Genomic DNA, 20,752 nt, shown 5'->3' with positions numbered 1-20,752 from the left:
ATGATCCGTCTGCCACCCCAAGGGGGCAATCTGCCGGTAGCTGCGGTGGAGGGCCACGCAGTACATACAGGACAGATTTGGACCAGTTTATCGTATACCCCGATGCCCTACCAAAGTCTTTGCAAATATTAAGTAGTGTTAGGATGGAACGCCGCGGGGAGGCCAGATACAGCAGTACATCATCCGCGTAAAGCGAGACTCTGTATTCCCAACCATCCGACCACTTGAGTCCCCTTATCGAAGGTTCCCAGCGTATCCATGCCGCCAGAGGCTCGATCACAAGGGCAAATAACAACGGCGATAGGGGACAGCCTTGACGCGTGCCCGGCGTCAGGGGAAAGTCTGCGGACATATGTCCGTTGGCCGTAACATGAGCCACCGGCTTGGTGTACAAAAGCAGAATCCAGGCAATAAATTTGGGCCCAAATCCCAGATGGTGTAGTACTGCGAACAAAAAGGGCCATTCGACCATGTCGAACGCCATCCGTGCATCCAACGATAGGAGCACCGCTGGTTCCCCCACGCGATCCGCCCGAGCCAGTGCGCTATGCAAAAGCCTTAGGTTGTGAGACGTACTTCTGCCAGGCATGAAGCCAGACTGATCCGGATGTATAATTTCGGACAGGTGCGGTGTTAGCCTAGTCGCCAACAGCTTTGCCAAGATCTTTGCCTCCGCATTAAGTAACGAAATAGGGCGGTAGGAAGTACACTTATCCGCCGGCTTGCCTGGCTTTGGGATTACCACAATGGTGGCTGTGCGCTGATCAGGCGGGAGTTCGCCTCTCTGCAGACTGTCTGAGAACATATTTAGCAAGTGGGGGGCAAGTGTCCCCACCGCCCTCTTGTACAGCTCGATCGGGATGCCATTCGGACCCGTCTCTTTACCCGACTGCAATGCCCTCACCGCAGCCTGTATTTCTTCCACCGTGAGATCGGCCTCCAGGGCCGTCAGTGCTTCTGGGGTCAATTTGGGCATGGCCAGATCTTGAACATAAGTCAGCGCCTCATCCACCGTCATTGAGGAAGTGGAAGAGTAGACCGCCTGAAGGTGTTCTGCAAGGATATTCACTATGTCACGCGGGTCAGTCGTTACCAGACCTGTCTCTGGGCTAATCCGCGCTATCCACCTAGAACCTCTTTCTCTTTTATCCAACCATGCCAGCAGCCTCCCAGTCTTGTCCCCAACATCGTAGATTCTGTGCCTTGTGGCCTCCAACCGCTGCCTGGTGAGCCCTGCCAGGTGCTCCTTGTATTTTGCCTGCGCCACTCGCAAACCTCTGGAGGTCGCCGGCGTCGGGTCCGCGGCCTGCTGTGCCTCCGCCGCAGTCAGGTCTAATTCCAGTGACCGCAGTTCAAGATGTTTCTCGCGCTTGTGCGCCTCAATGGATGCAATGGCCTGCCCTCTCAGGACTGTTTTATATGCTTCCCAGACGAGGCGTTCTCTTGAAAGTAGAGACTCGTCGCCTTCCCAAGCGTACTGCTGATTGCGGGGACCTGGAGATAACCCGGGTGTATGGAATAAATACGGCGTCGAGTCAGATGATAACGTGTATATTGTAGTAGTATCGGGGAGTGATCTGATATGCCCCTGGGCCCAATTTCAACGCTATCCACATTCTGGAGACCACCCTCCGAACCCAGGAAGTAATCTATCCTAGTCAAACTATTGTGCACCCCAGAGTGGTACGTGTACTGGTGTTGCGTTGGGTGATGGAGCCTCCATATATCCGTTAGCCCGAGGGCGTCGAAAAAACTCCCTAGGCGGGATGTCCCTTTGCCACCAACCCGTGCCGGGAAGCAATCGATTAGGTCATCTATAACCGCATTAAAGTCTCCACCCACTATGAGGTCCCCCTCAGACGGAAGTGCTGTGGCATGCAGGGCAGGGGGAATGTAAACCGAAACAATATTCAAGGGACGCCCCTCCCACTGGGTAAGGATAGCCGCGAACCTCCCCGAACCATCTGTTTTGGCGTTATGTATGATTAGTGGGGACTGCTTTTTCACCATTATACCCACTCCACGGGAACCGGAGGAAAATTCAGAGTGCGCTACCATCTTATATCCCCACCTGTCCATTGCTTTACTAGCCGTGCCGATGTGGTGGGTCTCCTGCAGCAGGACCACCGCAGGTGAGCACCTCTTGAGACTCTGGAGGACCAGACCCCTTTTGATCTTATCTCCTAAGCCACGCACGTTCCACATGAGAAGGGAGAGAGTCTGCACGGGAGTGAGAGGGAACTCAGTGGACTGCCCTGGCGCTGTGTCAGCTATCACTGCAAGCTGAGTACCGTAAAACTGGCATTGCGGATGGATCGGCGCTGGCCGTGCCTGTTGTGTTTGGTGCTTGTACCGTGTGCTGAAATAACCATGACATTTTGAACATAAACTTCCGAACAAAACTTACGAACAACCCCTTACCCCCCACCCCCCCCCCCCCCCCCCACCTCCCTGCCATACGGACTCCAAACTGCCTGCCTCCCCAACTCAGCAGAGTGCTCACAGCCCAAACCCCGGAACAGTACTTGCGTGAAGTGGAGCGGGCGGTCCGAGGAAGACCAGGAACTTCCCCTGTCCCAAAGTTCAACTGTCCACACGGCAAAGTACAACTGAGTAAGCACCGTCTATCCCCGTAGGCCAGCAAGTTCTCGGCACCGGTAGAGACCAAAAAAGAACATTAAGCATGTTACCGTACTGCATCCTACGGCCGGTCCGAGTCCTCCTCTATCGGATCCTGGGCACCGGGGTCCTCCGTCCCCCTCGTGCGCCGCCTCCGTCCATCACAGCGCCCAGAGCTGCCCACCAGCCTTCGAGCCAGTCGTGCGCTTCCTCCGGCGTCTCGAAGAACAGCGTCTTCCCGTCCGCCACCACCCGCAGTCGCGCCGGAAAGATCATGGAGTAGGGCAGCTCCCTGGCTCTCAGTTGTTTCTTGATCTCCAAGAAGCTCCTCCGCCGCGCCGCCACCGCTGCCGTGAAGTCGGGGAAAAACGCCACCATAGAGTTCTGTATGCGCAACGGCGGTGCCACCCGGGCTGTCTGAAGAATGGCATCCCTGTCGCGAAAATTGAATATACGAGCCAGCACCGGCCGGGGGGGCGCCCCAACCTTAGGCCTACCTCCAGGCACCCTGTGGGCGTGCTCCACCGAGAAGAAGGACGAGAGACCCCTGGGCTGCAATTTAGTTCTTATTAATTCTTCCACGTACAGATCCATAGCGGGATTCCCTTCACTTTCGGGAATTCCCGTGATTCTTACATTATTGCGCCGGGAGCGCCCTTCCTGATCGTCCATCTTTGCCGCCATTCGCTTGGTTTCCGCCTCGAGCTGGGACACTTTTTGGAGCAGAAAAGTAGTGTCTTTCGTTAACTCGGTCGTCACTTGCTCCACTTCTGTGACCCTGGTCGCCATTTTCTGGAGATCCACTCTGAGGAGGGACACATCCGTGGAGATAGACCCCACTGTGGTCTGCACTTTAGTGAGAGCTGCCATAATGTTCACCAGTGTCACTTTAGGCGCCCCAGCCTCATCCCCGACCTTTTCCGCTCTCCCACTCTTCTTCGGCATCGCGACGGCGTCTTTAGTATAGGCGAATTTGTCTAATTTGCCCTGCTGATGCGCACGAGTCCCTTTCCCAGCCATGTCTGGGCAGATGGACGTCGCTTCGAGTCGTCTGAACGCCTCACCAACCAGGCGGGGGAGTGGGGGGCCCCAGATTGACACCCCCGGCCACCACACAGAGCAGAGCGCAGTGAATTTGGAGCCCCCAGCAGGCAGCACCTCCTCCCTGGACGACCGACCGGACGCAGGCTCACCTTGAAGTCAGTGGGGGCCAGAAGGGTCGATCACTGCTGCACTCCTACTACCAAGGCCTCCGCCCACGCAGCACGACCCCCAGGGCCCACCCAAGGGCAGCTGTTCATGAGGCGCAGGACCTCCGCAGCCGGCGATTACAGCGCGTGGCCCAACGGCCAGGCAACCAGATGCTTCCTCCCTGAATTGCGTCGGCGCCAGCCCCTCGTCAGTGGCCGTCTCCCGATGCCTGCGGGACAGCGTTTCAGCACGGGGCACTCTCCCACACAGCCAACGTCGCGTCTAGCCTCGCTCTTCACAGCGCCGCCGCCTCCAGTGCGATGTTCGGAGCCGGCCGCCTCTCTGAGTCACCTGATCCCGGGCTCCCTCCACACCGCGCCAGGCCTCCAGCTCACTCGAGGCCCCGGTCGCGGCCGGCGGTGCAGGCCGCAGATGTCGGGCAGCGTGGAACGAGTTCCCGACCACGCAAGGAGCACCAGGGTTGCCGCAGACGGTGCCGCTATCTTCAGGCTCACAGCCTGTGTTACTGGGGGACAGCTTGCGTAGCGGATTGATGCCCGGATTAGCGGGAAGTCGGCCTCCCCCTCGGAGCACCGTTAGGCTGCCGCCATCTTGCCTGGCTGCTAGCCACGCCCCCCCGGCGCGAATACTTTTAACAGAGTAACTTATCCAACCCGTATTGATTATATTTTAGTCGACCGTAGATTATGGAAATACACTGTCGATTTGGTTATAGTCCCAACCATCGAAAGTGATCACAATCCCCTGTGTCTGTCTTTGACGAACCCCTGGTCTTTTATTCCTTTTAATCATGGTATTGGCCGAACCATGTTTTCTAAGGAAGTTGCTCCTTCCAACTGCAAGAGGTACTTGAAATGGCCGAAAATTGTGTGCAACAACCAAAAATTGAATGCCATTAAAGTGTCCTTGCTGGCTAAAATATCAGAATTACAGGCAGCATGTAGTGCCACGGAAGGGCTTCCCATCATAGACAGCATCTATGTTGAAACAGTAGAGACGATGGGCTCTTTTTTCTTGTTATCGTCTCGTCCCCCTAAACACAAGCCCCTCAAGGCGTCAGGGACGTGGTATAACTCCGAGTGTAGGAGTAAAAAGAGCACTTTGATAGCTGCTGTCAAGGAACAGGATTGCCTTTCGGTGAAAAACGCTAGGCAGGAGTATAAAAAGGCACTCCTAGGAGTAAAACGTGATTGGGAAGAGGCCTTTTGGTTAGACCTAAAGGCCGCTAGTTTGGCTAAAGATGGGAATGCTTTTTGGAAGTTATTTAGGAATTCTAAAGACCAGGATCCTGATATTATTCTTAATCATATTACGGACCATGTGTGGTTTGAACATTTAAAAAAACTTTATTCTGGGGCAGTCCCTCAAAATATAGGGGATCACGCTGGCTCTTTATTAACATTTTCATCCTCAGAACCATACTCTCCTTTTGAGGAATCTGAAGTTTTGCTTGCTATCAACAAAATAGTCCCGGACCGGATGGTTTGCCAGGTGACCTATTCCGAGCAGATCCCCAAAATTGGGCTAGGTATTTTACCCTTTTGCTTAACGCCCTCCTTAGAGGATCCCCTGTCCCCAAATCATGGAAAGGGGCGGAGGTGATCCCAATTTTTAAAAAGAGCTCCAGGGAAGACCCTGCCAATTACCGCCCAAACAGTCTTATTGATGCTGGTCAGAAGGTGGCTGGCAGGGCCTTGTTAGAGAGAATCTTGTCGTGGGTTAATGAAAATGATATCTTGTCAGAGTATCAGGCAGGCTTTAGGGCAAATGTGGGCACAATTGATCAGGTATTTCGGCTCCTTCTCCTGTACTGGAAGGTGGTTTCGATTGGCAAGGGCAGTCTTCATTTGGCATTTATAGACCTGAAGACTGCCTTTGATTTAGTTTCTCGCGACCGCCTCTGGTCGGTGTTGAAGGAATTGGGAATCCCGTTACCTATTTTAGATCTTTTGATTCGTCACCACGAGGGCAATTTTGCCCAGGTGAGATGGGGTTGTCAGGAACAAAAAACAGCCAAAATCCAGGTCACTAGGGGAGTCCGCCAGGGCTGTGTTATGGCTCCCACCCTATTCTCCTTATTTGTGAACGGTGTGGTAAGTTTTTTACGGGAGACTCCTGCTGATGCCCCGACCCTGGCGGGCGATAAAATCCCAGCCCTACTCTTTGCCGATGATACCCTACTAATTTCTAAAACACCGGCAGGGCTGCAAAAGCTCCTTGGAAGGTTTAATCTTTTCTGCAATTTGAGAGGCTTATCTGTAAACACCTCAAAAACTAAGCTTCTCTCGTTTAACCCCTCAAGATCCTCTAAAATAAATCTTACTTTAGAGAGAGCCCCTCTAGAGCTTGTAAAAACCATTGACTAACTTGGAATTAGGATTTCAGATAAACTTAGTTGGAGACCCCACATCGACAAAATGCTCATGAACCACAAGAGAGTTGCGGGGGCAATCGGGAAGGAACATCACTCATCTCAGAGCAGCCCCGTTGCTCCCGCACTGGTGATTTATGCTGCAAAACCTGTAAGCTCTGCACTTTATGGGGCCGAACTTTGGGGCTTCGATAATGTTAACGAAATTTCAATGTCTGAAAACATATTCCTTAGGGATTTGGTCTCGCTCCCGACGGGCACCCCACTAAAGCCTCTTTTGAGCGACATGGGCAGGCGCTCATTTAGGGATTATGCCAGACTACGCCCCTTGCTTTTTTGGACTCGCCTTTGGCGTACCCCCGAGCTCTCTAAATACGTTGACGGTCTCAGAGAAGTGATGAGCTTGTCGGGTTCCCATAGGATTACCTGGTTGTGTAATATTAAAAAGTCCTTTTTTGCAATGGGCTTAAGGGAAGTCTGGGAGTCCGGAATGCACCCAAGCAAGGCTGATTTAAAGAGGGCTATTGGTATTGGATTGACAACCAAGATAACACTGCTGTGAATGTTGGTAGATTGACTGAGGCTTTTTATTTACACAAATCAGTGACAAGGCTGGAATATTACTTCGACCTAATCCAGAAGCCTAGAGACAGGAGACTGTATATTCAGTTCAGATTTGGGACGTTGCCTATTCGGGAGTGCACTAGTAAATGGAAACCCCCCCATCAAACGATCGCAAGTTGTCCATGTTGTAAAGTGGAGGTAGAAACTGTAGAGCACCTTTTGTTCGAGTGCCCAGCCTACAAAATTCCCAGAGCAAGATGGCTGAGTCCCGTCTGTAGACGATTGAGCACTGCGAACTATCGTTTAGCGCTTAGAATCTTACAATCCGATACCAGTGCACTGCTGGTATGCGGGGTGGCCAAATTCCTTGCCTGGTCCTGGAGTCTGAGATGGATGGAAGGCTCGAAACAGCGCAGAGTCCATGATGGCTCCAAGGAAAGGGAGTTTCTGATGAAGGAGTCAAGTGTGACTCCGGCACGTGATGGTAAATCACAGGGATGTCAACAGGTCGGCCATCACTTGTAGGTGGCTTACGACTGAGGAAAGCCCAACTTTAATAACTATAGTTGTTCAGGTATGGAAGACTGGTATTTACATACTCCTTGGATGGGCAACACCCATCACTTTCGTGAACACTGGAGAGGCCAAAGGTAAGCATGGAGAATTGAAAGTGTTTGTGGTCTCCCTGAAACTGCAGGTAACATCTGTGGGACTGCAGGACAGGCATGTGGAAATAGGCTACTGCAAATCTAATGCTACCATCCAGACGCCTGGATCCAGGGAAGCCTGAGCTTGGACCAAGGTGATCACCTTGAACTTCCCCTTCTTGAGGAAAAGGTTTAGGGGGTGGAAGTGTAAAACAGGATAAAATTCTCCGTCCTTCTTTAGCACCAGAAAGTAACAAGAGTAGCAGCTAGTACCGCTCTCGAATGTATACACTTTCTATAGCTGCTTTTTCAAGGGAGAGTGAACTTCTTAGCAGAAATTGGACAAGCAGTCCACCTGAAGCCACTGTGGTGTAAGGAACATGTCTGGAGGGGTGGAGAGGAAGGGCAGGGCACAACCACATTGAATGCTTTGGAGCTACCATCTGTCCAACGTGATGTTTTGCCACCGGTGGAGGTAAAAACCTATCAGACAGGCAACAGTGTGTCTCTGAGGGTAGGCTAAAGGGGTTTTCCAGCAGCGGCTAGTGTGTGGAGTGGGTAATTTGTTACTGCTGGGGGCCTGGACACTGGCAGTCCGATCCCCAACCTCTAACCCGAAAGAACTGGGAGGTCTGTTGCTGCGGAGGCAAAGTTTGAGGTGGCCTCTTCTAGATACCCTATCCTGAAGGCTCGAAAAGGGCGATATTGTTGGGGAAACTGCTGCACAGGTGGTGTAGAGCCAAGAAAATGCACTGTTGCTATGCTTTCTTTAAAGAGCTCTAGTACAGACTCTGTCTTGACTACCAAGACATAGATGCCATCAAATGGCATGTCCATGAGGGGCTGTTGGACATCACTGGAGAGGAGAAGTCAGCTGATTGTATCCATGTGCAAGTCTGAAACACTACACTGGTATCAACTTCCCTACATAGTCAGTAGTGTCAAGATCTGATCTAATGACATACTTTGCTGCGTCTTGACCACCTTGAACTATTTGCTGGAGGTTGGTGCGGAGATCATCTGGGTCTACGGGCAAGATCTCATTTATCATGTCCTACAACGCAAGCAAGTGACACCGCAGGAGGCAACAGGAGTTAACAGACCGAAGGGAATATGCTGGCAAACAACATTCTTTTCTGAAACTCCTCCATATATGTTTCAACTCTGTCTGTTGGAGTGGTTGGGAATGCATTCGGGTTGAGTCAACAGGTGGAAGTCAGCACCACCAGGATGTCTGGTGATGATGCTGCAGAAGGAAAGATGGGTCACCTGAAGTTAGTCGGTGTCTCCGAGCTATTTGCCTCTTGACGGGGAAAAAGCCTGGCTTCGCCCAGGTGAACAAGAGGGTGTCTTTGTGGTTTTCTTTGAGCAGGAGCAGCATTTCTGACAAACTCCCCCCTGCAGGACCTTATTCAGAACACTTGTTTTAACCCCTACTGAAGAAATCTGAAGAGCGTGTACTTTTGCTGCTCTTCTAGATATCATGGTAAAGGAAGCAGATTCCGCCATAGTGGGGCCAAGTGGGGAATTGTGTCTGGAGAGGGGTCAAGACCACTGGCTTCCTGGAGGTCCAGCAATACATTCTTGTCTTTGTAGAGGTAAGATTTGTCATCGCCTTCGCTTCAGAATAGAAAGAAAATCTATGCAGCAAAGGAAGCGGGTCAGAATCAGAGTGCTGGGGGATAGCTCGAGGTGGGCTAGACTATGATCAAGGTTGACTAACTTCCAAGTCCAAAAGGACTAGTGGTTCACCCTTCGGTGTTGGGAGGCATCGCTGCTGGCATCGACACATGTCAGGAGAGACCCCAAAGCATGGTCAAGTGTCACAGCTGGCATTGGGGACAGATCCACCATCGGTGTTCCCATTGGGGGAATCCTTGGATTAATGGGGCTCAAAGGCATGCCAGCGGGATCCAAAAGGGTACCAAAAAATTTGAAAGCCTGATCTTGCTGCGGGGTCACCTACAGAGCTGGAATCAGTACTAGTGATGTAGTCAATTCTGCTGCGGGCAACTGATGTACAGTGCCGTAATGTCTCTTGACGAGAGTGGAAGAAGAAGAGAAATGTTTTGACTTCTAGTGTTTCTTCTTCTTTGACTTACCTGAAGACTTGGAGTGAGTTGAAGATCTCTGTTCGGAGCAGCATCGGGACCGAGAGCGCGACTGAGTAATCAATCGCAACTGGGCATTCTAAGCCTTTCTACAGTGCTCAGCAACATAGTTGGCCTCGCGGTTCCAGATGGCCTTAAGGTTCATTCAAGAGCACTTGTCGCACGACTCGTGCAAGGAGCCAAGACACCAGAGACCGACTTTGTGCGGGTCCGTCACTGACATCTGCTTGTTGGTATCCTTACAGGGTTAGAACCTTGTTGTCTCACAGAGAGACATTTCCCTTGCACACTGGTAAGATTTGTGTAAAATGTTTTCTGTCAAGTGACAGAAATTGAGGGAGTGAGCTCTGGATCCTATTCGGAAGGCATGGAAATAAAGGAAGTGATGTTGATGCGCTGAGGTGGGGGTTATATTGTGGTCCTGATGTCACTTCTGGGGCATGACAAATCTGACAGAGTCGCATGATGGCACCCAGCACACTAGGGTATTGCTGAGAAAACGTTGCTAGATCCAGCCTGGCATCTGCGGTATACACATGGTGGGGCATCTGCGGTTGGAAGTATCCATCAGAATACGGAAGTTCTTGATGGAGTTGTATAGATACAGGGTTAAATCTATTGTTTTTGCACTACATACAGAAGCCATTTCATTTAGCATTGACAGTCTTTGTTGTAGCATGTTTCAGATGTCAGTGCTTGAGCTAATATCTCTTTACAATTAGCTGGGATGCAGAGATGACCGATGTGTAGAGAGCCTCTGCTCAGATGTAGGCCATTACAGGTTTTCTAAACTCCCAGAGCATGGGAAGTGACATTGTGGCATCAGAAGTCTTCATATTTTTTGGGAAAGGTAGGAGTTGCTTAAGTTAGTGCTGGGCTCAAAGGCCGTTCCTTCTTTAAGGACTTGCCCCTCAAAGGCCAAGCTTCTTCTCTTCATAGGCTAACACAGTGAACATCTTTTCAAGTTGGCAGGTCTGCTAAGTGGCCCACCTATTCGTCTCTTTCCAAATCTAGAACCCAGAATGTGTTATAAATGTATATATCCACAAAATATGTAAGCATTCTTTACTAAAATCAATCAAATCAAGTTAAGAAATGTACCTGTGAATGGCCGCTCCACATACACTGGAGACTGAGGCATAAATAGCATTTCCATACACCGAGAGTTGGCGCTGCAAACAGTCTGCTGGGCAGAGCACTTCTGCAGCATCCTTCCGCACATCTAGGCCTCGCGTGAAACACGTGATAGGAGTGGGATCTGTAGATGAATAATTTATGGAAAAGGAAAGCAGAAATAAGTACTACAAAACAACTACAAAGAGACTGCAAAATATGTACGTAACTGAGAAACATTAGCAATCACTACTGCAGCCATCTAAAAATGGTACTAGTAACAGAATGTCTGCCAACAAAAGTCCCTATAGATCACAGTCTTTTTCCAAACAATGTCACATGCTAAATGAAGCACTTGTGAACCACAATTTGAAAGTTATTTTTGTTTGTTTGCAAATCAGTTATTGCCATTTTGATAAGTACAAAAATAAAAACATTGAAGTTCTTCTGTGAGTCTCCTACACCAGATGGGAATTTATCATACAGTTATCATGTAAGTTCCCCAAGCAGGATATTGAACAGCGCACATCAGCATACAGTCTGTGCTAAAGCAAGCACAAACCATATCCTTAGATAAGCCATCAATGTTCCTCATATTCTCTGGTGCTTCATATATACAGCATTCTGGCTCTGAGGTTCATCTCATATTAGTTGCAGCCTCTATATTTCTCCCCTCCACAGTGTTTATTTTTACCAAAAGTAAACTCAAATGAAGGAAAGCCTTCCTATACGGACTTCTAGGTCATACAGTATATTCAGTAGTGCTATTACAGAATTTGGGCAAGTATCCGCTCACCAATTACACATCATTGTAAAGAAGATCCAAAGCTCACTCCAGTAAACCAGGTGCAAACTGGAGCCAAATTGACAGTCACTGATGACAAGCAGTTGAAAGGCGTCATAGTAAGAGTGAGTGTCGGCCATACCAAATCACCCATCATAAGTCGATTTGTAGCATTTGACTATGAACACTTACATGACTTATTATCAATAAAGCTTGGAAGTACCCAAAAGGATTATTCTGCAATATGTAGACGTTCTTGTACAGTAGCACCTTCCCAAACAGGGAAATTGGTATGGGGTGCCAATGTGCCAGGAGCTAATGTTCCAGATCCCGTTTTAACGATCACAGAATAGGAGTTATATTAGTCATCCAATTTGTAGAAACAGAAGGGGGAATAACATTTAAAGATACCTAAAGAATCTCTCAACCACTGTCAGAGTAGATCGCGACAGCCAGGGACCCGCATCCCAAGCACACAGAGCTTTACCCAATTCAAACAGAGGTCAGTAAAATCAAAACTCCGTGATGATTCATTCAAGTCATGGTACAGTTAGGGTGACTCCAATAGACCAGGAGATCACCTATATAAAGAGACACTGGGCCCGATTCACAAAAGTATTCGGAGACAAAATCTGAACTTTACGACTTTCGGTATTCACAGAAGGAAATTTTGGAGTGCTAAAGTTAGGATTTTGTCTCAGTCAATCTTAAATTTTGGTCTCAAGTTAAACTTAGAGTAAGACAAACTTAAGTTTAACTGAGACAAAATCCTAACTTTAGCACTCGTAAATGCCTTCTGTGAATACCGAAAGTCGTAAAGTTAGGATTTTGTCTCAGATTACTTTTGTGAATCGGGCCACTGTCTTCCAGCCCAGGTGCCGCAGCTGATGAAAAATTTGCTTCAGCAGCACCCCATTAACAATCATCCATGCCAATTGATCCTTATAGAAGTGGCGAAGGAATATAACAAACTCTGGGACTATATTTAATTCGGCAGAACAACAAAAAAGTTGTCTAAATAAAGGACTGCCCTGGGATGTTTGATTTTATCCGTGACTGCTAGTGCATTGTATAACTGTGAGGGGTTATGCTGGGTGGAGCAAACAGGCATGAAGCTACTTTGTTCCTGGTGTTCAAGGGACTTTTTATGCAAAATAAGAGATTGCAAAGAACTTTTATGAGTATTTATGCCTCAGCCACACCTGTCAGTCAATCATCCAGATTTCAGAATAAAACTAGTTGGCAGTTCAAATTCAAGTTTTTGGACCGAAGTCCAACAAACATTAAATCTACAATACATTCCAAGTAAAAAATGAACTTACATGTTATAACCATGAGCTAATACCATAAAGAAAATGCTATACCTCTACAGCATTCAAAAACCTTCCCATCTAAAAAGAGCATATGACCTGAGTGATGGTGTGGAAATATGGATTTTTCTGGTCAGTTATGTCCCCTATCTTGGACCCCAACGGTTCTATGTGCATGTTACAAGTACATGTATGCTCCCTCCAGTTCCAGTTATGAAGACGCAAACACATGTGCGTCCACCGTCAACATGTCCTCTGTCAGATCCGCCATGAATGGGCCGGATATTCCCTTCCTAAGTACGAAAGGCCACCGCCTTTATATGGTTCACCTATGCCATTTTACAGTCCAGGCAAGTAGGCCCTGATTCTGTCATCGAACTCTTCTTGCCTTCTGCCTCTGAAAACTCCAGTCTGAGCCTGCATCTATGACCATGAACTTTGTCTCATTCTCTGCGCGGCTCACAAAGCCTGACATCAGCCTATTCTCTGCCAAGAACTGTATTTCACCTTCGAATTATCTGCTCCCCCCTCAGCCGATGCATTCCTGCCTAGTAGTTTAAGTAAACATTCTTCCAGTTACCAAGCAAAAGGCCCGACTTCTCTGTCTTTATGCAAGTAATTCCTAGTCCTGTTACTATGGAAGATTCCGCCCTCGCATTTAGTATAGACACTTAGACGCTTGTACACGCACGCACAGTCAGTATAGAATAGATTCTGTCCGAGAGTCCTTCTTTTGTGGATAACATAGTTCTTTAAACATAGGATGTTAGATATGATTTGGGATTAGGTTGACTTGACCCTCCAGACTTCTGTCTCCACATGTAGAGCTAAATGTCAAGCCCCCTTCACCCCCTAGTTACACGTCAATCACACGTCATACTGCTGCGCGCGCATCTATGCCAAGTATTATCTTATAGATCCACCTATATATGACATCATAACCAATTATGTTCCTTTTTACTCCTTATTACACCCATTTTCGGTTACGCATATAATTCGTCATTTTCCTTATCAATTGTTACGCCTACTGTATTCGCTTCATTGTAATGTATGTACTATAAAAGTCATTTCTTGTCAATAATGTATGTACTTCACTTCCTGAACCTTCGTGGTGATGGAACTTGGAGCAACCGATTATAATCGTTCATTGGAATAAAGCCCATTCCGAACCTCTAATACCACGGATTCTGCCTCTCATTTTACTGAGCTGTTTTATTATGTTTCCGTATCAAATTAAGTCCCGGTAAAGGAATTTTATTTACCACATGAATGGCGCCCGAACAGGGACACTTTCTCATCTCACGCGCCGGCGGTGAGTTGCAGGCCCGGTCTCCTGCCACAGCTGGACGGACAACAACGCGTACCAGCAGGATTTCCTGTATCTCCCTCCGGTCAAGCGGGGGCGACTGAGGCTGCGATCAACACCCAGACGAGGCGGTGAGAAGTGCGAAGTATCCCGACCAGAGCCTAGCTGAGAGAGCAAGATCCGAGGTATACAGAGGCCCACCAGTTTCCGAAGTCCCAAGTCGAGTCCAGTGTCCGAAGCGTTCGAGTCGAGTCCAGTCCAGTTCAAGTTCAGTCAAGTTTCTGAGGCCTTCCGTTTCCGAAGCTACCCGGTGAGTACCATTGCTGGGGAGGCATTTCTGACGTGCACATAGGTTGTGCCGGTCAAGACGGGTTTGGGTACACAAATCCGGTCTGCACTGTTTCAGCAGTGTATCTGTACTGTTTAGCAGTATATCAAGTATTCCGAAGTATCTAGTTATTGTCAAGAATTATGCTTGGTGATTAGTTATGCAGACGATCATCATTGTTGTTTTAGTTAAAGGTTTAATGTTAAATGTTAAATGTTTTAAGTACGTTCTGTATATTGTGGTATGAATGATTGTTCATTATTGTGCTATTGTATTAAGTCTGTTCAAAATCAAGTATCAGGTTAGTTGGTCAAAATCAAATATAAGGCCAGTTCTCAATATGCCGTTCTTTTCGAAACTAAGACAGATCACTACAAGAAAAGGGGTACTCGAAGAAGCCGTTCCTATTCCTCCTAGGGACACTCCAGGGCACTTCATGTATCATAAACATGGCTTAGATGCTATATTATTTCTTGATTTATGGGTAGACTACACCAAGGAATTACCAGAAAGTCAGAGGTGGCCCACAGCGGGAACCTGGGATGCAGAGTGCATCATAAAAGTAGAAGAAGAGTTATGGAAAAGGAAAGTCAGACAGTCACAGAAAGACGCCATTGAATTATGGCGTAAAGAATCACATAGACGAACAGAAAAAGCACGTAGACAGGAAGAGAAGAGTAAAGAAAAATCAAATGAAGTCCGAGAAAACCTATTAATTGAAGAAGGTGCACGAGTGAAATCAGAACAAGTAGACAGACAAAGAAATGCCCTTGTGAATGGTATGTATCCCCTTCTGGCCGAAGGATTACCTAAGGCTACTCCAGAGATACCGAAAGACTTGCCAACCCCATTATTTCCAATAAAGGTACATCCTAAGGGGCATCCTAGAACCGCAGAAGATGTTTTTCTTTCCTCATATTTAGATGACGCAGCTCCCGAGTATGCTAATCCCGCCCCACATAGACCGCCTGGCAGGGAGGTTCAACGCCAAGATCCAGTACCCGTATCGTTACAGCAACAAGTTCCGACACAAGTTCCGGCAAGCACATCTGTTTCTGCATCTGTTCCTACAGCTACTTCTATAGCTGTGTCCACACCTATAGTTGCTGTGTCACGTTCAACGAATCCTTTCACACCCGACACCCCAGATGGGGCTACGGGAGGTGCTAGTAACATTTTTTCTACGCCGCCTAGAATAAATAAACTTACTTTTCAAGAGTCAGCACATTCACGTACCCCCAAACTCATAAATGCCCGTACGCTTAAGGAACTTCTTATAGATTGTAGATATGACCCTGTGCCCGGAAAAGAGGACGAAATGACCCTAGCATCATTGCGTATCAGACGAGCCGCGGTGTATCTAGGGAAGTTACCAGGAATGACTGCGCATCTAGATAATATATATCATTTTGTTCAAACAGGGCGAGATTCTGAATGTATTAACAGAGCTATGGAATACCAGAAAGTGGAGATACAGGGGGAACTGTTACGTTTCCTCATAAATTGTGTGATCAGAAATCAAGACCGACCAGGGGTAGACCCGGAAGCAATGCAAATTCTTACCAGATGGAGTCAGAATATATCTGAAGGAAGACATGATAAGCAGAATTGTATAATAGCCATGTGCCGAAAGATCCGAAAAGAAATAGAACGCCTACACGAAGAAAGATTAGCGGTAGACCAGTTCGATCAAAGCGAGGAAGAAGGATCAGGACTGCCCACAGGACAGTCAGAAACTATAGCCTATGTGGGTAGAGGAAGACCTTGTAATAGTACTAGATGTCTTATTGACCCGATACGTCCGATGTGTCCAGACAATAACAGGGGTTTCCCAACACCCATAGTCCATATAAGGTCTAACGAGCATTCGTTCCAAACCGCCGACAAACTACTCCGAGAACGAAGGGGTTATCATTTTCTCGATTCTATGGATGAACAAGAATTAGCCAGGTCAGCTGTCCATTGGGTTGACAGTCCCGGAAAATACAGTGATAATACAGTAGCACGCACATTTTTGAATCTCACCCCAGATGAACAGCGTTTAGCTGGGATTTATATGATTCAACAACTCATTATACTATATCAGAGTCAACATTCAGATCCTGGTCCTTTACCTGATATATTGACCGAATTACTCACGAATAAATGGAGAGGTTCAGGTACTAAATTAATTAAAGAAATTCTAGAATCAAGAAAGCAGTATATTCTTTTTGTATGCGCAGAGCATGTCTCATTGCCCGTCAAGGAAAGAACCACGTATTACATAGATAGACAGAATCCCTTACGAGAAGTGCACCCAATAAAGGGCGAGGACAACGAGTTCAAGCGCGTATTTGTATATACGCCCATATCGAAAATAGAATTGTTACAAATGAAGAAAGTGGTACCCAGTCATGACAAAGACCCAGCGGGTTTTCACCGAGAAATTAAAGACATGTTACTCATGGGAGAGTATACCTATCCCGACATTATGACAATATTAAAGGTATTGATGCCTGCTGGTATTTATGAGAAACTCAAGGAAAAAGAGTGGGAGGTAGGAGACCAAAAGATAGAATGGTCAGTATTAGAAGCAGAAGAAAAGGCCCGAACTGCAGGAGCAGGACTCGGGGATAAAACTAAAGCACTACCAGGTTTACTAGTACAGGTACTGCCACGTTTATTAACTACAAAAAAGGAAGATTGGGGTACAATTTCAGCCTGTAAACAGAAGCAAGATGAAGACACTAGTGATTACTATGCCCGATTTGAAAAATGTTTTGGTATAAATAGTGGCATAAAAGCAAGTAGCGAATCATACCCACATCTGTTTGTAACAAAATTAGTGGAGAATGCCCTGCCCCAAGTAAAGAATAGAGTATTAAAATTCGAGAGTACCTGGCAAGGTAACACTCCATCACAAATGTTACAAATGTTACAGTATCATCACAATAGAATTAGAGAGGAACAAGAACATGAACACAGACGCATGAAAGACACAAAAATGAAAATGCTAGTTTCTCAGACAGTTCCAGCTGAAGGACATAAAAAGGGTATGACACACTCCGGTGATTCAGCAGGACCTGTAAAAGGGACATGCAATTATTGTAAAAAGCCAGGTCATTACGTACACGATTGTCCAGTTTTGAAACATAATATCGCCATAGGTAAAACACAAGAAAGATCACGGCCACTCAGACAGGACCAGAATGAACAAGGAGCTCCGCAGCATGCACAGTCCATGCCAGCTTCACAACAGTCTATACAGTTTGTGCCGGCTGCACCAGCGCTGCCTGTTGCTGCCACACAGACAACAACACGACAAATGTATCAGACCGCACAGTATGAATATCCTGAGTATCAGCGTTACGCATGAACTAGCCTAGAGAGGGAAGTTGACTTACCCCTTATCGAGATCCCTGTAGATCAAGAAGGACCTTATGTACATAGTGAATTGTTAGGCCAAGACAGAAAATTTTTACTCGATACAGGGGCAAGTCGAACGACCATAAAACGTAGTGAAGTTCCAGGGGCACCCCTCTCAGGCTCTCAGAATATTTCCCTTGGTTTTCCAGGAAAACCTATTGTTAATGAAGTGTCACAACCTCTTCCACTTACAATAGGACCTTTGACCCGAACTACAGATTTATTGCTTACTAAATCATGTCCAGAAAACTTGCTAGGAATAAAAACACTGAAAGCTCTAGGAGCTATAATATGTTGTTCTCCGGAAGGAGTAAGGTTGTTTTTACGTGATTTTAAAGGTCACTATGTGTCTAGAGACATGGATCCCCGACTGCAGACTTTACCTACACGTCTATGGGCACAAGGCCCTACTGATGTTGGTTGCATGAATATTACACCATATCGAGTCACATTAAAGGCAGGAGTGGTGCTACCACAAATGCGACAATACAAGTTACCACCAGATGCTGTAGTGGCTTTACTACAAATCATTGACGAGCTCATTGCCCAAGGAGTAGTTGTGGAAACAGACTCCAATGTATGTAATTCACCGATAATTCCGATTCTTAAACGAACAGATCCAAAGGCCCCGCCAGTATATCGATTGGTTATTGATCTGCGCGAATTAAACAAATGTATTGTGCCACAATTCCCTGTGGTCCCCGATATCTCGTCATTATTGACAGCCATTGATTCCGAAGCAACATTCTTTACTGTAATTGATCTTAAAAACGCCTTTTTCAGCGTCCCAATAGATCCGGAAAGTCAATATTTATTCGGATTTAGTTTAAATGGGCGTAGCTTTAAATTCTCACGCGCACCTCAAGGATTTACAGAAAGCCCCAGCATCTATAGCCAAGCACTGAAACGAGAACTTGACAGTATCCACATGCCAGTTAACACTGCCTTGCTTCAATATGTCGATGATCTGCTGATCACCGCCCGAAGCGAACCCGAATGTGAAAAAGCATCACTGACAGTTTTACAATTTCTAGCCGAAAAGGGGCACAAGGTGTCCCCTTCTAAGCTGCAATTCTGTGTCCAGCGAGTTATTTATCTTGGACACTCGCTGTCCAAGGAGGGAAGGCAGCTTACACCAGACCGCATTCAGTTAATAGCTAACATGCCAATACCCAAGACACAAAAGGAGGTGCGGGCTTTTATAGGCCTCACTTCATATTGTAGACAGTGGATTCCCCAGTATGCATTTCTAGCAAAATCGCTCATTCAGTTGACAACACAGGAGGCAGCCACATCGACTGTTCTCCCTTGGACTCAGGAACATACACAAGCTTTTGAAAGCCTAAAGAAAGTTTTATGTCAAGCACCTGTTTTAGCAACGCCATGTTACAGAAAACATTTTACACTCTTTGTTACAGAACGCGAAGGTACTGACTTGTCAGTACTCACACAGGAACAAGCAGGAGCACACAAACCATGTGCTTATTTTTCTAGTACATTAGATCCAGTAGCTCAGGCTCTGCCTGCGTGCCTGAAATCAGTGGCAGCGACAGCTTTAGCAATCAGACAAAGCGATGCCATAGTGTTAGGACATCCATTGACAGTACAAGTACCACACGCCGTAGAGGTTCTTGTAAATAGAACGCAAACACAACACTTGACTATTGCGCGACTTACAGGATACGAGCTTACATTGTTTCAACCACACATAGAAATCAGACGTTGTAACACATTGAATCCTGCCACACTTTTACCTGTAAATGGAACAGACCCATTAGCCCACGATTGTATTGAAGTTATTACAATAACGACGAAACCCAGACAAGACTTGACAGATGTTCCATTGTCAGATCCAGACCTGACGTTGTATGTAGATGGTTCATGTATGAGAACAAGTACAGGGGAGTTAGTGGCTGCTTACGCAGTCACAACAGATACTGAAGTCATTGAAACAAATCATATAAATACTTTGTCCGCTCAAGCAGCAGAGCTCGTCGCTCTGACACAAGCCTGTATTCAAGCCACAAATAAAAAAGTCAATATATACACTGATTCACGTTATGCATTCGGAGTTGTACATGACTTCGGCGTGCTGTGGCGAGAGAGAGGTTATTTAACTTCCCACGGTGCCCACATTCAGCACGGACCCCTCATTCATGCCTTATTAGATGCGATACATCTACCGATTGCAATATCGATTATGAAATGCAAAGCACATACGAAAGTTACTGATATCATTTCTCAAGGCAATGATTTAGCTGACAGAACAGCTAAACAGACAACTCAAACTCAAAAATCCGACATGACAAAGACAATAGTTCCGACGCTGACACATTGTATGACAGTTAAAGATCCTACTTTTGACGTAATTGACATCCAGACACATGCTACATCAGAAGAAATGAAGAAATGGACTGAATTAGGAGGGATCCAAACGGACCAAGGATGGATGATGAAGGAAAAATCTGTGTGGTTCCTTCCTGATTCAATGGTCCAAGTCATTATTAACACTATCCATAGTCCAGCCCATCTAGGAGAAAAAGCTATGCTAGACAGCATTCAACATATTTGGTTCAATAAACATTTACGAGCTGCAGCCAAACAAAAGGTCCGTACCTGCATGATCTGTTGCCAATTCAACCCAGGAAAAAGTGTTCCCGTAGAACAAGGTGGATTTCATCCTCCTGATCATCCTTTTGAAGTCCTCCAGATGGATTATATCCAGATGGAACGATGCAGAGGATTCAAATATGTTCTCGTAGTTGTCTGCGCTCTGTCCCGCTGGCCGGAGGCGTACCCGGTTTCAGATTACACTGCCCCGACTACTGCCAAACAGTTGGTTCGAGAATTCTTCCCACGATACGGTTTACCACGTGTTGTTTACTCAGATAACGGCCAGCCGTTCTCATCCGAATTAATGAAACATGTTTCACTTCTGTTAGGATATCAGTGGAAATTCCACTGTGTCCGACACCCCGAAGC

The 20,752-nt window shown here is 47.0% G+C and overlaps 1 protein-coding gene across 1 annotated transcript in view; it reads right to left on the bottom strand.

Annotated features, from left to right (window-relative positions):
- Positions 1 to 20,752, bottom strand: part of COCH (cochlin) — a 578,282-nt gene that overhangs the window by 368,618 nt on the left and 188,912 nt on the right. Inside the window, exon 4 of the mRNA XM_085627370.1 lies at positions 10,626 to 10,782. Within this exon, the coding sequence (XP_085483496.1) occupies positions 10,626 to 10,782 (157 nt within the window). The remainder of the gene's footprint in view (positions 1 to 10,625; positions 10,783 to 20,752) is intronic.

Source organism: Triturus cristatus, chromosome 9 (assembly GCF_964204655.1).
Source record: "Triturus cristatus chromosome 9, aTriCri1.1, whole genome shotgun sequence".
In the NCBI taxonomy this organism is placed as follows: Eukaryota; Metazoa; Chordata; class Amphibia; order Caudata; family Salamandridae; genus Triturus; species Triturus cristatus.
This window is presented reverse-complemented; position numbering and strand designations above follow the sequence as displayed.